The sequence below is a fragment of the Falco peregrinus genome, chromosome W (assembly GCF_023634155.1).
Source record: "Falco peregrinus isolate bFalPer1 chromosome W, bFalPer1.pri, whole genome shotgun sequence".
Taxonomy (NCBI): domain Eukaryota; kingdom Metazoa; phylum Chordata; class Aves; order Falconiformes; family Falconidae; genus Falco; species Falco peregrinus.
Window position 1 is genome coordinate 22,260,784 of NC_073743.1, and position 17,355 is coordinate 22,278,138.

Sequence of the window (17,355 nt, forward strand, 5' to 3'; positions counted from 1 at the left end):
TATCATTGTAAGTAACAGAAGTAACGGAATTAGTAATTATAAATAATAGTAATGATAATAAAGGGAGGGGAACTGGTGCCTCACAGAATGTTTTTGTAATAGGGAGAGAGGAAGGGTTTTGAAAATTATTTGAGTCAACCTCTGCTTCTTCGGCAAAGAAAATTAATTCACAGTTTTACCAACCCTAGAGTCTTAGACACAAATGCAAAGTCTTTGCGAAGATCTTGCGCATGCAAAAATTTTAAATCTGCTGGCTGCTAAGCTGAAAATCTGACATGAGCAGGAGCTACGCAACTTGTAAGTAGAGGAATTAAAAAGAAAGAAGTACGTGACCAGAATGGTGATGTAAATGGCACAGAAAGTTGAGCCCGAGCAGCAGGGCTCTGAGTCCACCTGCCCGATGGGGACCAGCCATCGAGGACCACGTCATCCACGAGCTCCAGCGCTCTGTACCCATCCCTGCCCTCCCTGCAACACCCATCCTTGGGTATCCCAAACAGCTGGATATGATCCGTGGACAGACACGCAATCCTTCCTACAACTAATTCCGGCACCGCGTCCCTCCTTGTGCGGCAGCACCTGCAGCCCAGGTGCTGGTTCGGTTAGCGATGCCACTCAGGGCATCGTTTTCTTTCTTGCCCTGTTTGCCAAATTAGCTACCGCTCGTAATGCCAGGAGCGACGCCTGATTTACAGCGCTTTTACCAGCCTCTGGGAGAGAGCACCTGCCTAAGCCGAAGATTTGTCGAGCAAAGAATTTATTGCAGAACATCACTAATCATTATCCTACCTTACACACAAGTTGATTATTTCAGGGCTGTCTTTATCTGATCTCTCACCTGCTAGAATAAAACAATCCCTCCACATATCTTGTGAATATCTGAGGGATATTTCTGCAAGAAGCCACTGGCATAAAGCAAATAACTGTCTGGGAGCTCTTTATAGGAAGATTTTCCTCTGGGACACTCTCCTCATCTGAAGTTATGCATGTCCATCACTCACCACCACGCTGTTCTGTATTAATTTTCTAGGTGTGCAAATAACAGGGTTTATACAGTTATAAAAATAAGACAGTTGGATGAGATCTCTTTCATCTGCTTTTTCTTGCTGAGAATTTCTTTCCCAATCCACATAACCAGAAGCACACACGGTAAGGCTTTATTCCCGGTACCTGCTCGGTGTGACCACCCATTCCTACAGATCGCACAGAGCCCATCGCCCTTTAGCAGAGTCAGGGAGCAGAAGCAGGGGAAGCCAAGCAGCGGAGTGGCCTGAGAAACCCTGAACGTGTGTGTTGGAGATTTAAGGATTTGAGTTCTCCCATCTGGCTCATCTATTGCTTTGTTTTTTACAGAAATAAGAAGCATTTAAAGTTGCGCTTTTTTTTTTCTTTCTTTTCTTTTCTCCCCCATTATAAAATAGTGAGCAATCTTTTCCTAAGAGGATAACATTATGGTTGGCAATGGGAAAGAAAGGAAAAAGGAGGAGATGCATTCCCAAGCACCTTTTCCCCAAAGTGTGCTGGAATCCACAAATGTACTTTGATTTATTGACTACAGCGTGTATCGCAGCCCATCTACCACCACTTACTTATTTTACTCTGAGTCATAATGCACTAAGTACAATGCCTCTCCAGTCTTAATCTCAGTTTTAAACAACAGAAATTTGGTATTTCTCAGGGAGCTCGTTGGCTTTTTATAGCCTAAGCAACACATACCAAAATAGTTTTGATTACCCTATAGCCACATCCGGAATGCTAAAAGTGGAAGCTATTATCTGTGTGAGCTCACAGCCTGTTTGGCTTTCACTTCTCATTTCATTATCATCTAACTCTAATTTAGCACCACAGCCTTTACAAGGGGTATATTTGATCTCAATTTGAGCTCATTTATACTCACTTTAATGCCATCTTATGTGCTGCTACTTCAGGTCCTACAGTTAAAGGTGCTCAGCAGCGGACATGAATCCACACATCTGTGTAACAACGATAGGAGCAGGAACACCCAGATGGATTACAGCCTTCTACTCGAATAAAACTTCCCCCCCCACCCCCAACACAACATATTTAGCCCATTGGACTGTCCAAATTATTTGTAATAAATAAAAGCAACTACCTCTAGTTTTATGAATCAAACACACAAAAAAGAAGTGGTTAGTTTTACCCTGATGTAAATTGGGGGTAATAATCACCATTAGGGTAAAATCATTATTAGTTTAATAAGGAGTTGGTTTGACCCCAGCTTGCAGAAAAAGGAAGCTCTGATAAGCCCTCGGCATGCCTCTGTTTACGCCCCTTCTATTAATGGCTCCAGAAAGGGATGATGGCTATGAACGAGTATATTGAAACTTCCCTGGGCTCTCCTCAAAACACCCACGCAGCCAGAGTGGGATCTGGGGGCTCATCGCCTGCCCCGGGAAGGGGGGAGCCCCCACCAGAGCCCAGCTCCCCAGCAGAGCTCACGCTGAGCATGGCCCAAAGGATCAAAGCAGAGGGGGCTGCATTCCCCTCGCCACAGCCAGCCCCCCCCTTTCATTTGTATTTAGAGCTGGCTTCTCCACCATCTGTGCATACTGGCCCTCCCTTCATCACCCAGGAATTGGAGTGGCATTATTTGAAGATCTTATTAAATAGCCAGAAAAAAGTAATCCATCACTGAAAAAGGGAAATGGAAACGGTTTACAATGGTGTCCTGTAGCTCTTTAGGATTTTCTTTTCATTTTCTTCTATTTTACTTTTAATCCAATGCCAAACACAATAAACACCAACACCGAGCGTAAAATTTACTGACAGCATTTCATTTGAAATGACTAGCTGGGAGCAGCAACAAGTTATCATTTTCCCCAGGGATGATCCCAGCACCAGATTAAACCCTGCTGCAGCAAGGGCTGGCCGCCTACTCCCTTCAGATGTTCATGCAGGTAAATATAATCCAAGCGCACAGACCAAATGTGAGAACCAGCTTAAAAGCAAGCAGAAAGAGAACAAACAAAAAGCTAAAGCAAAACAAGCGTGTATCCCATAGCGAGATCTGAAGAGGAACAGGCTGGTACTGAGCAGGATGAGGATCCCAGCCAGGATCTCACCAACATGACACGAGATGCATTTTCTGCCAGTGAGAACCAGTTTGTAAGTGCCTTCTCATTTTTAAATTTGTCCCTAAGGGAAGAAAACTTCATCATCCCCTCTGGTGACCGCAGAGGGAAATGCCCACCTGGGCAGACCCTGGGCTGCACCGACTGGAGGGCATGTACGGAAGCAGGAACCCAAATCAATACCTACCCCTCCATCCTGGTGCCCAACCACTGACCTCAGGCAGCCGATGGTGCAGAGGAGGGAGCCCAGGCTGCGGGGTCACACTAGCAGGAGGAGGAGAACAATGATGACTCTACAGACATTACATTACACTTCTTCTCTAGTTCCCCCTTCCTGACTCTTCTCCTACTGCTTGATGGGGACCAGCACAGTTTCACGGCTGCAAAGTGGGATGAGCATGTAGGGGAGAGGGGCTGAGAGGTGTCTGACAAGTCCCCAGTTACCACTGGAGTTGCTTTCAGGCAGTGGAGAAAGGAGAGAGAGAAGAGAAAGAGACCAGGCTGAAGGAGATGCTGAATCTCAAAGGAGAAGCAATAAGAGGGACATGAGCTTCGAAGACAGGCAAAAATACATGTTCAATCATTCATTTGGGACCAAGACAGAAAACACAGGGAGAAACCTTAGCCTTGGTCCCATTTCCATCTGCCTTAAGCATCTGCATGGACAGGGCATTGCAAACTGGTAATCTGTGGCTTTCAGTGGTCCTTCCTCCTCGCTTTTGCCTAAAGGTGGTCTCAGCCATGTGGTACCACCACCTCCCCCAGTACTGCCTGGAACAGTGCTGGATAACGGTGCCCATAATGGAGCAGCCTACAGGACTGGACTTACATGGAACTCAGCAAACATCCCTGCTCAGTCTCCAGCCAGATGCTGATGACGTTTATTTACCAGGAAGGTGGGCCGTGGCCATACCACCTATTTCTCTATTTCCAGATGGCCAGCTTTCTGGCAAAGCTCTTGGTGCTTGATCCTTTTCAAAGGATTTCCTAAATAAATTCTACAGTCCGAGCTACCGGCCTGGTTAATTGATCTCAGCAGGGCTGTCTCCAGCAAGTATTTGTGGGCTACCAAGATTCTGCTCTTCCAAAGCCAAACGGGAGAAGGAACCACGCTCCAGTATGTTCTTTTGTTCTCAGCTTGCTGCCACAATCCATGAGGAGCAACAAGTGTAACCTGCAGCTCAGTGCAAGTCACGAATCATCTACAACCCAGAAACTTTGAAAGGCTTTTATCCATGTTTTACAACTCATCTAGCTTCAGATGAAGACATCTTTCTGTTACTTAAAAACCCATAAAGCAGGAAACACTTATGCTGCTGCACAGTACAGTCTATAAAACTAAACACCTATTAATTTCAGGAGAAAATAAATAAATAAAAATCAATCATCCTTCCAGCACGTAGGCACAAACCTTCTCATCTCAACGGTTGGCTGCACTTGATATCCCACTGCCAAACTCTTCTTTTGCTTCCTCTCTCTGTCTCCTCTTCCCCGAGACAAATGCTCCACAACAATTTAACGCAGAACTACGTCTGATGGAATTCCCTATCACTTAGGGACCCCCCCATTCCCTCACCTCACCCGTCTGTGGTCACCTTCTTGCAGTTCAGCGGCACAAAAGCCGACCGATAGATGGGCAAGGCATCGCCGCCGGCTAACCATGCGGGTCTGCTGAGCCTCCAGAGTAATTTCTAGGACAAGGCCAGCATCTGTAATTGCCCCAGAGACCAAAACACCTCAACCTATCTGATAGCCTGGCCACGCTCTTAACTACAGCCAGTCAGCTGGAGAAGTAAGAGGGAGTAAAGAAGAGTAGCTGCTCATTTGGGATTTTGATTGTTAATAGCATTAATTACACCTACAATTCTGTATGTCCTTTGCATCTTACCAGGCTCGGGGATGATTAGCTGTGTGCTGGCCTGTGCATTTCCAGCTTCATTTTCAGCTACACACTGATAAAAACCTTCATCTGACTTTACCAAGCCCAGAATCCGTAAGTTGCTGCCACCCTAGAGAGACAGCAAAAGAGAAAGAAAGGAAAAGGGAGAGAATTAATTAGAAAAACACCATCCAAAGTGAATGCAGATTAGAAAACTTTCCCAGAGCAGATAATTCTGTGAAACGCGCTCCTGGTATGTAACCTCAGCTACAGCTCGCACAGCCCCAGTCCTCCAAGGGCTGTAACCATAGGAACAAGCATCTCTCGAGGCCTCATGCTCTCAGCGCTTGGTTTGATGGTGCCTACAGCCCAGGGGTGAACTCCCGTCCCTGCTGGGACCACCCAACACCCTTCTCGAGGCTTAAGCTCCAAATTACAGCCATCACACGAGCACTCCTCGGAATTTTGTCCTGCCCCTTTGCTGCAGGGATGATTTAAAAGCACTTCCAACTTCGGCATCTTTGAACAAACACTGTTCTGAAGGTCAAATCCTCCTTATGGCTCCAGGCCTAGAGATCCTCAAGAAAAGGTCACTCTACGCTTACTTCATTTGAAACAGATTTAACTTTTAACTTCTGTTAGCACAAGAAGAAACCAATTATGTTGGGTTAAAAAAAAAAATAATAAAATCTCAAGGGAGGGGTATGCTCTGGTTGTAATGTACCTTCCGTTAACTATTGAGTGAAAGGATTTTCTAACACCTCCACCACACAACCATGGCAGCCACAGAGCTGCCTTTCCTTTGGATGGCTTCTGGCTGCTTTCTAATAAGCAATGATGTATTAAAAAAAAAGGCTGAATTAAAAAAAGGCTGAATTAAAGGTTGAATTAAAACAAGGCTGAATTAAAAAAAGGTTGAATTTGCTATTCTATACGGCAGAAGAAATCTATCCTGCATGAAAACCACACTAGAAAAACCCCTTTTTTGTGATAGGCAATTCAAAGACATGATGATCATCAATATTCTTTGTTACGAGAAGAAAAATGAGAAAGCGCTGAACCCAGCCACGTCTCTGAACAAGCCACATCCCATGGCCTATGGAAATGTCCACAGTGGCTGATGGTTTCGGGGTGGTCCCCAAAGTCTCAACTCGCTTACAAGTGAGACGGCATTCAGGAGAGGCCAGTGAGACCAACCCTTTCAGAAAACACAGCGTAAATCCTTAGCCTATATAATAGTCCCTAATAATTCCTATATAATTGTGGCATTTAAACTATGAGATTGGAGTCCCCGATGGGGATGGGCAGGATGCACGACAACTGTCTTAAAAAAAAATAAATACTCAAATAACTCATAGCATTTTTAAACCCCTCTGTCTGAGCACTATTTCCTTGGAGAAGCCACCTATTATTTTTGTGCACCAAGGTCAATGGTAAAGAAGTCACTATACATGGCAAACCATGTTATTAGTAGATACTCAGAGTATAACCTGATGCTTCTTTCTCCCCCAAAAGACCTCGTTCCACCATCACTAAAATCAGGAGACAGTATCAACGTACTTGACCTAACACAAGGAAAATCTATCACATTGGGATGTGTTAGGAAGCAGCAGAAATTTTGTTTTCTTTGGGAAGACTGACAAGTTTACGAAGGCAGCGACTGCATCAAGTATCAGAATGCATTTCAGAGCTTAGTAAAAACATAAAAAGGTCTAAATAAGGAAAAGCCAGATAATTACCACTATCTGAAAATAGTCGCTGGGAATGAGCACTTCTCCATTCTTGATCCACTCCACCGTAGGCACAGGCTTCCCAGCCACGGCACATTCAAACTCAATATCCATGCTCTCGTAGGCATAAAGATTTGCAGGGCGAATTAAAAACCATGGAGGAACTGCAAAAAAGATCAGGCAGGGGGGAAAGAAAAGTGCAATGAGTGGATATAAATCAAGGTTTAGCAAGTAAATAATTTCAATAAGCCTGAAGAATATTAGATGTAAATAGAAAACACATCTGTAATTCAAATTATTCTTTTTAACCCTGAGCCTATTAAAAATTAAATACTAGGGAAAGCATTTATTTTCTAGAAAATACCCTTAAACAGTTGGTGTTAACTTCTTTTTTGCCAGTGAAAGAATGCAAACCTCAATTTAGAAGACAGGGAAGATTTATGTAAAACAAAATACATACATATATATATATATATATAATTCTCACTAAGTGAATAGAGGGGTAATAAAATCTCATTCATTTCAGCGGATCAGATGCCAAGTGCATATATAACAAGGTCCTACAAATCCATACAGGGACAAGACAAGTCCAAGAATTTACAAGTATTTAGAGACATTTCCATAGAACCAAAAGGACTTCTGCCTGGGCTTATAGAAGATTAGGAGATAATCAATAACCAGGAAAACTCTCCTTAGTGATTGGAAGATGAAAAAGGTTGAATTATCTTTGCTGAAAATGAATTCTTATTAAGCCAGCAATTAGCTGTTGCCTTGTATTACTATAATGTATTCACCGTTTTTCAGTATGTATTATGATATGCTAATTTAATTTAATTTCATCATTACCGTAATACTAGGATGATGGAAATTAGCAATTTGAGGAAAACTGCTAATAACATCACATTTCTAATGAGCCCCCCCTCACTGTACTGGAAAACACATGTGAAGACGCTGCAGCCCACACACATTCCGCTAGCATCCATGGGGGAAGGGCAGTCTCGGTTTGGAATATCCATAGTGGCCAGGAAGCCAGAATAGATCCATTTCTAAATCCCATGCATGACTTATCATTTCAGACAGAAAATCCAATTGTATTTCTTGAGCCATCATTCCTGACATCTGATTATAATCTTAAAAAAACCCGAGCCCAAACATCACCCTCTAAATTAAAAGAAGGTGAAGATTACAAAATAAACTGTACAGAAGCTAAGGAATGTTAGAAGCGGGACTGCCCTCGCCTCCCTAACTCGGAGCCCAGGTTTGCAAGGATTACAGCACGCTCTTCCATCACACCATCAAATTCTGTTTCTTCGCAGCTCCAGCAGGACCCCGCTCGCCAAAAAGATCAATTAAGGATTTAATTTCAAGCTTCTTATTTAGTGCTTCATGCTTTCTAGTTCTCAAACTTTTCCCTGCAAACAAAATTATTAATTTCCCAGTGTTTGTTGGGGTTTTGCTGTTTGGTTTTTTTGGTTTGGGTTTGGGTTTTTTTTGGTCCCCTCTGGTTGCTCTTTCTACAATACCCAAGTGAGCCACAAATGTTTTTAATCTTGTAGGAGCTGGACACTAAGAGGTGCTAGTAGCCAAGCTGCCAGCCAACAGGCAAAAGCACCCCCTCATTTTTCTCGTCCGGCTAGGTATGATTTAGAGCAGCCTTTGTTATGCAGTACTCAATACACCAATGTGGGGTTTTTTTCGCACATCAGACCAAAAACTCTCATTAGGGACGCAGAAAACGAGAAAAACAGTTGCAAGTTAGAAACGCGTGGTGTAAGCGACCAAACCCATGTCCATTAGGAATCCTATGGCAGGCATACAGATAAAATTGCATTCTTCAGTGTTTGCATTTCACCACCTTAACTACAGAACTTTTTTTTTTTCTTTATTGACGATAGAGTTTCCAAGCTTTAAAAATAAGCAGAGCCCCAGACATCATCCACTCTTCAGTCACATGCTCCCAATTAATCCCGAGTGCTCTCCAAACAAACGAGGCAGAAATACTTTTGAGAAAATGAGATTTTGTTTAGAAACTGTTTATAACACAAAACTCAAGCAGATCAAAGCCAGACGGCGAAGTTTTTTATGTCAGCATCTTATGTCACACTTAAAAAAGCACCTGACCCGGGACCCTCCTGCACTGTTCCCCCCGTCTTCTCTATTCCTCCTCCAGATCCGTCTCTCCTTCACTGTATATTTAATAATTTTGGATACCTAGAAGCTCCTGATCCAGTTCAGCTCAAACCCAACGCATGCAAATTAAAACTGATGAGGTGTCCTGATTAACTTAGCTGCCTAATTGCCTATCAAAAAGGCTCGGAAGGATGTGCGCGATCGGATCAGGAACGCTCCAGGCTGGGATGCGCTCGCTCTGCAGCCAGACAGGCATTCAACTGGCGTCTCCAGACCACGCAGCCACAACATAGGAAATTTTGTAGATGATTTTTCAAATAAAATATCACTCATAAGGGAACACGGGTAACTAAGATGCTGATCAAGAGGTTGTTAAAAAAATAGCGTCGCTTATGCTAGAGATACACAAAAAGAGGTAATTTAGTGGCAGAGCTACAAAGAATCAGCAGTGATAATATGCCTCCAAGAAAACGAAATAAGCTCTTTTGGTAAGGAAAACATGAAGAAAAAAACCTTTAAGATGGAATCACATTCATATGTTAATTTCTAACACTTTTTTTCTTTTTTACACTAGAGCCCTAGCATAATTTATTCAACAAACTCACATAAACACACCAGTATCTACATAGTTTAGAAACCATACAATCTTTTAGAGCTCTGACAAAATTATAAACTACTCAATCTTCATTAGTGTGGTTTATTGCGATGTCATCAGAAGCCTACAATTAATTTATAGACTTGTAACTCTCAGATTCCTGCCAGTTATTCTTTACGACGCACCAGCTCCGGGACCCTGACCCTGCTTGCCTGCAGCTTCTCATTCCCTCCACCAGAACTGTTGATCCTCTCCCCCCATATCTCCCCCTCCCCCGCATTTTTTTTTTTTTAATTGCTGGCATTTTTACAGACTGCTAGAAAGCTTGATGCATCCTTTTTTTCTTTATGGTTTATGTTCAGTATATGCATATCTGGGTGCCAAGTTTCATACAAAATAGTTGTATTTAACAACTGTAATGCCCTCACCAGCATCATTCCCACAGTGTGTGGGGGTGCACCCTGTGTTTTTCTTAAGGTCGCCATTAAAGCCAGTAAATTGCATCATTACTTTGTTGCAAATTATGCAGTATTAAATACAGGTAAGAGGCCACCAATACGGATAATGTAACACCCTAAAGCAGGCAGATGTAACACATTTAGATGGGAAATATGTATGCATATATATATGTGTGTGTAAAATGTCAAGCACTATAAATATACATTCTATAAATATTTTATATATGAATAAATATCAGGCACTGCCATATTTGCTGTGTCTCTGTTTTTTCTCAATACTGAATATTTTAAAGGCGTGCATATATGAAGAAGACTGGCGAGGTGGGTTGCAAAGGAAATAAAAATACATGCTGTTTTCACGCTCCTTCTAATTATATTGTGGCAATATAAAATGGTTTAAACAACCTGCAGACTCTTCCCCCCAAAAAAACTTACATTTCACAGAATTTTTCTTTTGATTTTCTTAAATTATTTTTCTTTTCTTCAGAAAACATCTGTGAACTGTTGCAAAGTGGGACTGCAGCGAGATTTTTCTAGAACAGCCTTGCACTGTAGGATGCTTATATTGTACTTTGCCCCAGCCCTGGGTGAAAGTCTTAAAATTCTATCTTCAAGCAAAAATAATTTAAAATAACACCTCAGAAGGTTACATGCATTCCATATCAGGATGAAGAGGCTTTCAAAATGTTCATTTTCATTATTTCATGTTAGCCTAGCTCTATCAAAATGTCCCAGTCACAGACTGAGGATATTTTACATTAGATACTGAGCCAAAAAAAAAGGAGGAAAAACCCTAAAAGGCTAATGGAGATCTATAAACGAAGATGTCCATGAGATTTTGGGTTTAACAGAATTCATATCAGCAAGTAGTATCACAGTCCTCACTGAACATCTCCGGATAAAGGATTAGGAAAGACCCCAGCGTGCCACTCTATTGACTTGGGAGGATTTTTATTTATCTGAATGATGAGACTTAAATGAAATAGAGGATAGGAGACATTTTGTTGGGACGTGGCATCACAGGCTCTGAATCAAACCGCATCCCCGTGCCAGCGCACCCCCAATGCCTCCGAGGAGAGAAAGCCCTTCGCATTCCGCAGTGCAAGGAAAAAAAAATAATGGAAAATTAAATTGAGTGTGTATAGCCCTGTAAAGATGATGCTCCAGCCCTGACCTTCACTTGCCCAAAGGCAGCTGGGATGAAGAATGTGCTCTGAAGGCTGTCCCGGCTGCCAGCCGGCACCGAAGCCCATCATCCCACATGGGCACCTACAAAACTTCTGGGAAGCCGGCGTAGGAATGATGCCACGGCTGCCGGTGTGGGTCTGGGTCTCAGCTCTTCAACACTGGCTTCAAACAAAGGGGTTTTTCCCTTTAAGAACCACAGCTGGCTGCATTCATTACCAAAAATGTCAAAGATGGGTTGTAATGAGCCTGTAGCAGAGGCTCAGGGACTAATGGAACACTTGCCAGCAGAAACAGCTAGTTTAGAGAGCCGCGTGTTGGGATGACCTCCCTAGTTCTAGAAATACCTTTTGTGAGATGACAGCTGATCTTGCAACAAGAGGAAACAATTTTCACTTGGAGAAATGTCAGCGTTTCCTAATGCAAAGTGTCTTTTTTGCATGTTTGAATAAAGAATGTGTTTCTACTGACCCAAGAAAGATAACTACTGTCAGCAAATGCCCAACCCTGTCAGCCTTCTGCATGGGAAGATTTCCAATTGCATGTACTTAAAGGGTGGCTTTGTCATCTCATAGATTCAAAACCTTAAAAAAAAAATTAAAAAAAATAATAATGAAAAAAATCCCTTGTACTTTTCACTGTTAGCTTGCGCAAACCGTGAATTGAAAATAAAGTTACATCAAGTGAATGTGCCGGGTTGTGTCTGCCTTAAAGGGAGTCAGCACAATCCAACTCAAAGCCAATGCCAATGGAGTCCTGCCAGATCTAAAAATGACATGAGAATTGGATTTCTATATGAATATTTTTTTATATGTATGTATTTATGTATTTACTACTCTTGCCTATTATACATAGAAATTCCAGAACCCTTATTTTTCGAGAAGTTAAAGAAAGAAATAACAAACTATGAATAGTATTACAATATATGACCCTTTGGAAAGAGTCCGAGACATAAAACCCTAAAACTCCACTAATGTGTGGAGTTCAACACACAGTAGCTTAAAATTACTCTCTCTCTACCTCTTACCATAGCTCTGTACCCTCATCTTACTCTAAACTGTACCCCTGACAAGCAGAAAGACAATATGATCTCAATGTATCTCCCCTCAGACCAGCCTTGAAGAAATAAATGAAAAATGAAGCTGTTATTCTATGTAAAACTTCATTCTTCACCTAAATAAAGTTATTACTTGTCTTATTTAATGATTTATTTTCATGCTGCTTTAGCTCTCCACATGAAGGTCAGCTCACACCATTACTGCTGAACAGCAGAAGTTCATGGTTCCCAAGAGAAAAAGAGCTGAGCCACCACAACTGCAAATGATCCATCAGCATGATCCCATGGGAACGGGAGAGAAGGCATGGGAGACAGCTCCCACAGCTGGAGCGGGGCTGTTGCACCCAAAGCGTTCCCACCCCAGACACCCACCACCCCACTTTGCGCTGAACATAGTAGAAACATATTTTCATCGTCTGAATCTCCCATCCTGCGGGTACCCAACAGGGACCCTAGTCCCTCAGTATAACTTGGAGCAGCCTTTAAACTTCCAGAGTTGCCCGTGGGTTCAAATGCATCCTTAGAGTAAAATAGTGGGACCTGAGTAGTGACCGGGGAAAACGGGCTAAGAACCAACACCCACCAGCACCGATCTCCCAGTGTCTAAGGTTAGCTTTAGCCAACTGAAAAACTGCTAATCTTTCAACTCCGGCACTATATAAATGAAAAATAATCAAATTAAGACATTTTATTTTCAAGGACTGCATTACTAAACACACTTCTGTTAACGAGCGCCCTGATGACACGCTTAGAGAAAAAGACAATTTCAGTTTTATAAATTACGATGAAGATTCTTCCTCGTTCCACCCCAAAAACACAGTGAAAAGCAAATCTTAACATTGCTCCCACCCCTCTTTCCAAAGGTGGAAATCCTTCTGAAGTGCTGGGAGGACCTGTGCTGTGCCTAAAGAGCTACAAATCATGATCTTAACTACATAAAAAGGTATTTTCGCTCATGGATTTATAGGAGCCAGCCCCTCACCCCAGTGCACGGGAGAAGGAGACGCTGGTTTTGCAAGGAAAACCCATTGTTGCCTCTGCATTGGTTAAATGGCAGCTCCGCACGGAACCCCAAAGAGCTCAGATGAGGTCAGAGCAGTAGGGTTCGTTAAGATGTTAAGAAAAAGGGACTTTGTCAGTAATTCACATCCACCAAGATTTCGTTCACACGCCGGGAATCAAGTAAGAAATTCAAATCACAAAACACGACTTGCTCCTATACGCTATGTGTCATTTCCTTTCTGTCTAAAAATTAATTTTAAAAACTTGCCAAGGGCATCACTGTGTCTCATCATAAAAATTAAATAAAATAAAAAAAACAACCACCACCCTCTTGAGGTTTTTTTGGGGAAGCTTGCATGGTCAGGTGGCAAATAACAGCTCCCACTTTATTGCCCTCCTGGTAGCCAACCCCTAGTAAGTTCAGCAAGGTTGGTAATGACCCTGTGAATACGCTCCCAGCTCCATCTGGCTGCTGCGACCTCCGCGCTGTCCATCCTCACAGCAAAAGCCTACACAGTTAAAAAAAAAATAAAAAGTATTGGGAGCAGATCCAGAGAGGGCAAAGCTTCAAGGTCTGCGCGGGGAAGGTGCACGTGCTCATCCCCAGGTTTCTGCGGAGTATGCTCTGTGTAATTCCTAGGAGCCCTACCGAATAAAAGCCACCCAACCCCAGAGACCCCACACATCCTACCGCAGCGTAGAATATTACAGGATTAATGTAAACGTCTGTGAATTTCGAGTTTATAAACAAATCAAATGGATCATCCTACTAAAATGTTATTTCAACAGCGTTCAGAAGGACTTGTGAAATACAGGGACGCCCCCACCACCGGGAGAGAAGTTGGGCATGGAGGGATTCTCTCCCACGAAAACACCGCGTCACGTACAACCACCAAGTTAAAAGCAACATGAAATAAGAGCATCCCAGCCCCTTGTAACAGGTAAAAATGTTGCTCCGGCTCCTGGCTGGGTTTTCCTGGCTGGGGACCACAGAAGCAGGATGCCGTATGTGTAATGTGTGGATAACGGACAGCCTGGGAAGGGAAAACTAAGGTCACCTGTATCTATCGATTTCTAACTACCTAAAGATTTTATTTGATTGCTGCCTTTATGACTTATAGGACAGACAACAGTTATTGACCACATCCCATCTGCCCTGGGAACAAAATGAGCGTTTCATAATTGCGTATCGGGTCAAATTTTATCTTTGGATGCATTAACGTTATTCCTGTCAACCCCTGTGTAGCAGCAAGCATGCATCACAGAACAGGCTTTCCGAAGGGTAATATGATACTGACAATTAGCTAAATTTTGAGTAAATAACATGAAAGAGAAAATTAGGTTGTAAGAAAGTTGCAGACAGAGCTGTATCCTCCCTCCTCCTTTTTATTTATTTATTTTTTTTTAATAATATCCTCCCTGTGTGCCTAAGGATAGCCTAAATGGGTATTAATAGGACCACAAAATTGGAACAAAATGTAAAGTCACACTTTCCGGGGTCTCACAAGGCACACCTGGTGGGTTTTGAGTTAACGCAAGATAAGCGCTTAGAGGCACCAACCTTTATCTCATCAAGAAACCTCCCAAAACGCAAGAATATTCTACAGCCTTTCCCCCTAGGCATCCCCGCAAGAGGCAGTGTTTGTGGGTAGAGAGAAAAATAACTGGTGACCCTGGATGCTGCACCATCTCTCTCCTGTTCCCCACAGTACGTTAAGGACCAGCAAAGGATCTTTTCCAGAGCTCTTTGCTGAGATTTGGGCTGACACCAGCATGCCCCATGCTATCAGACTTGATAATTGCCACGATAATGCATTGCATTTGGGGATCTCAAAGCAATATGTAGACATTAAATAATTCACAAGCATTTTACAGATACACACACAGAGATTAAATGACTTGCTCAAGGTCATGTAACATATCAGTGACAGATAATTAAAAGCTAGTGTAATTAATAGATGTCCCTAGTGTAATTAATAGATGTGATATTTCTGTATATCTAAGGCTCCCTTCCCTCTCCAGCTGCAAGAGCAAGCTGCCGCTTCGCAGTATGGATTTCCCAGGTTTACTTTCAGACTGGCTTCCTGAAAAATCCCTTTCAGGATCCGCATGTTTTCGCTGTGCTGCACCCAGTATGGTCCCAGCAGCTGGCAGCTGCTCCTGCTGGAGCAGAAGCCCGGTCCTGATGCCGGCTCTCGTTTGCAAGCAGGTCGGTTAATGAGCCAGCCCCATCCACTCCATACAGCTCTCCTCCTCCTCAGCACTCCTCATTAAGGTTAAAAGCAACCACTGTAACCTCATCAAAAAGAAAATTGGAGAGGCTGAAAACAGCTAAAACCACAGCAGAAGTGAGGGGAGCACTGTATGAGTTGATTACCCTCTTTGTTGCAGGTCTGATCTCTAATAAAGGCGCTTTTTTTGATGTTGTTGTTGCTCTTATTTGCAATTCTATTCCTTTTCCACTTCTGCCACTTCGTGGCTTTCCCTGTGGTAAAGAGTGGGGCCAGAGAAGGTGCCTTTCCAAACGTATCCTGGCTGATGCCACCTTTTTAATTCAGGAGCAAAATTTCCAAAGAAAGCCATTGAGATTTGAAGGTGTAGAGATGGTAAATCATGGGATTCACTCCATGACTCAGCCAGGTCCGTGCACGGGCAGAGCACGGATCCATGCTTGCTGAGGCTCATCGTCATGCCTCAAAAGAACAAGGAAAGCACTCTTACCTTGAGAACCTGCAACACGCTTGGAAGTATTAAAAACACAGAAATATTTTTTTTAAAAAAAAGAAAAAAAATATTATGGCAGCCCCTCTGTATTTTTCTTTCTTTAATTGCATTCTATTCATTCCCAAGCTAATATTTCATAAAGAAAAATCAGCAATTGATTCACATGGAAATACCCTTTCCCAAAGCATGCAAGCTGATCCCTGGAACAACCCATCCCATCCATTAAATTAAACTAAAAATACATTAAATGAAATTAAAAATACAAGTGTTAATCCACTTGAATCACCCCATGTGCAGTTTGCCTGGCAGGCTGAAGTTCTGCCTGGAGGAGGTCCAACACTAAAGACTGGCAACAGTCTGTCACTCTGCAAGAGGGAAATATTGAGGAAGTCTGCTGAAAAGGTACTCTTTTTTATTATTTTTTTTTTGAGCTATTTGTATGGCCTTAATCTTCAGTTTATCACACTGTCTTAAAAGAAAGGGAAATGAGAAACTGAGGAGCAACCAGATAAGACGGAATATGTATTACAGCAGTAAATCTATGGGACACGTTACTGCACTCTGTTATGATGTTTATGGTACTTTCAGTACCATCTTGATGGACCTGGCAAGTTCAAGAGTGATTCTCACGTCATTTTTTCAGGCTCGGACATTAACTTTTAAATTACCCCATTCAAACCAAACCATTAACACAGACTGAGGGCAGACGCTCAGAACGAGTACCCTGGAAAAGAAAGACTCAAGTGGTGCAGGGAAGGCTTTCCAAACCCCGCTCTGTAGAAGACTGCAAATGAAGAAGTGCCAAAAGGTAAGAAAACCTTCTGAATTCAATTTTCAACCCCTGGAAATAGTCACGAGGAATCGCTGGCATCCGAGCTACCACAGCCCGCAGGTAAAGCAGAGGAGAGCAGCTGCCCGCCAGGTGTGATGCCAGCGCCCTGCCAGCCGTTGTTCACCCACCTCCTAACCCCAGTGCCCACCGCCTGTGCGGAGGAACCGCTCCTCACCCAAACTCTTTTGCAACTTACCGGATGAATTTTATCCCCCTCGCTCAGAACAAAGGAAGAGTGGGGAACAGCTGATGGGAGCTGTGGTGGTACCTGCCAGGTTCTCCTGCTCAGAAATCAAATGAAAAGAGACCCCGCATCAAGGCTAACGCCAGCTCTCACTCTAGGGGTCATGCCACTCCATGGGCACGTGACTGTCAGTCCGTACTAGCTGTTGAATAAATACATGCAATGTCATTTCACCTTCCTCGTAGAGAGGTAAGGCTAACAGCCAGCGAGTGCTAGGTCTTAATGAAAGCATCGAAAAGCTCCATTTAGCTTAAAAACCTAAAAGCATAACTAGGCAGATTTATTTTGGTTGATTTGGTTAACAGCCCTACCTGCCAGCTGAGTATAAAGATGTGAGCAATGGCAGAACATGAATTATGGAAAAGACTGAGGATGCTTTTGGTGCAGCTGGCATGACTCTCCCTGTGCCCTGGCCGCTCTGGCATGG

At 43.0% G+C, this 17,355-nt stretch overlaps 1 protein-coding gene across 1 annotated transcript in view; it reads right to left on the reverse strand.

The window, feature by feature from the left end:
• LOC129783059 (netrin receptor DCC-like) overlaps window positions 1-17,355 on the reverse strand; it is a 164,269-nt gene that overhangs the window by 39,588 nt on the left and 107,326 nt on the right. Inside the window, exons 5-6 of the mRNA XM_055792719.1 lie at window positions 6,711-6,865; window positions 4,981-5,101 (exon numbers count right to left, since the gene is read on the reverse strand). Coding sequence (XP_055648694.1) covers window positions 4,981-5,101; window positions 6,711-6,865 — 276 coding nt within the window. The remainder of the gene's footprint in view (window positions 1-4,980; window positions 5,102-6,710; window positions 6,866-17,355) is intronic.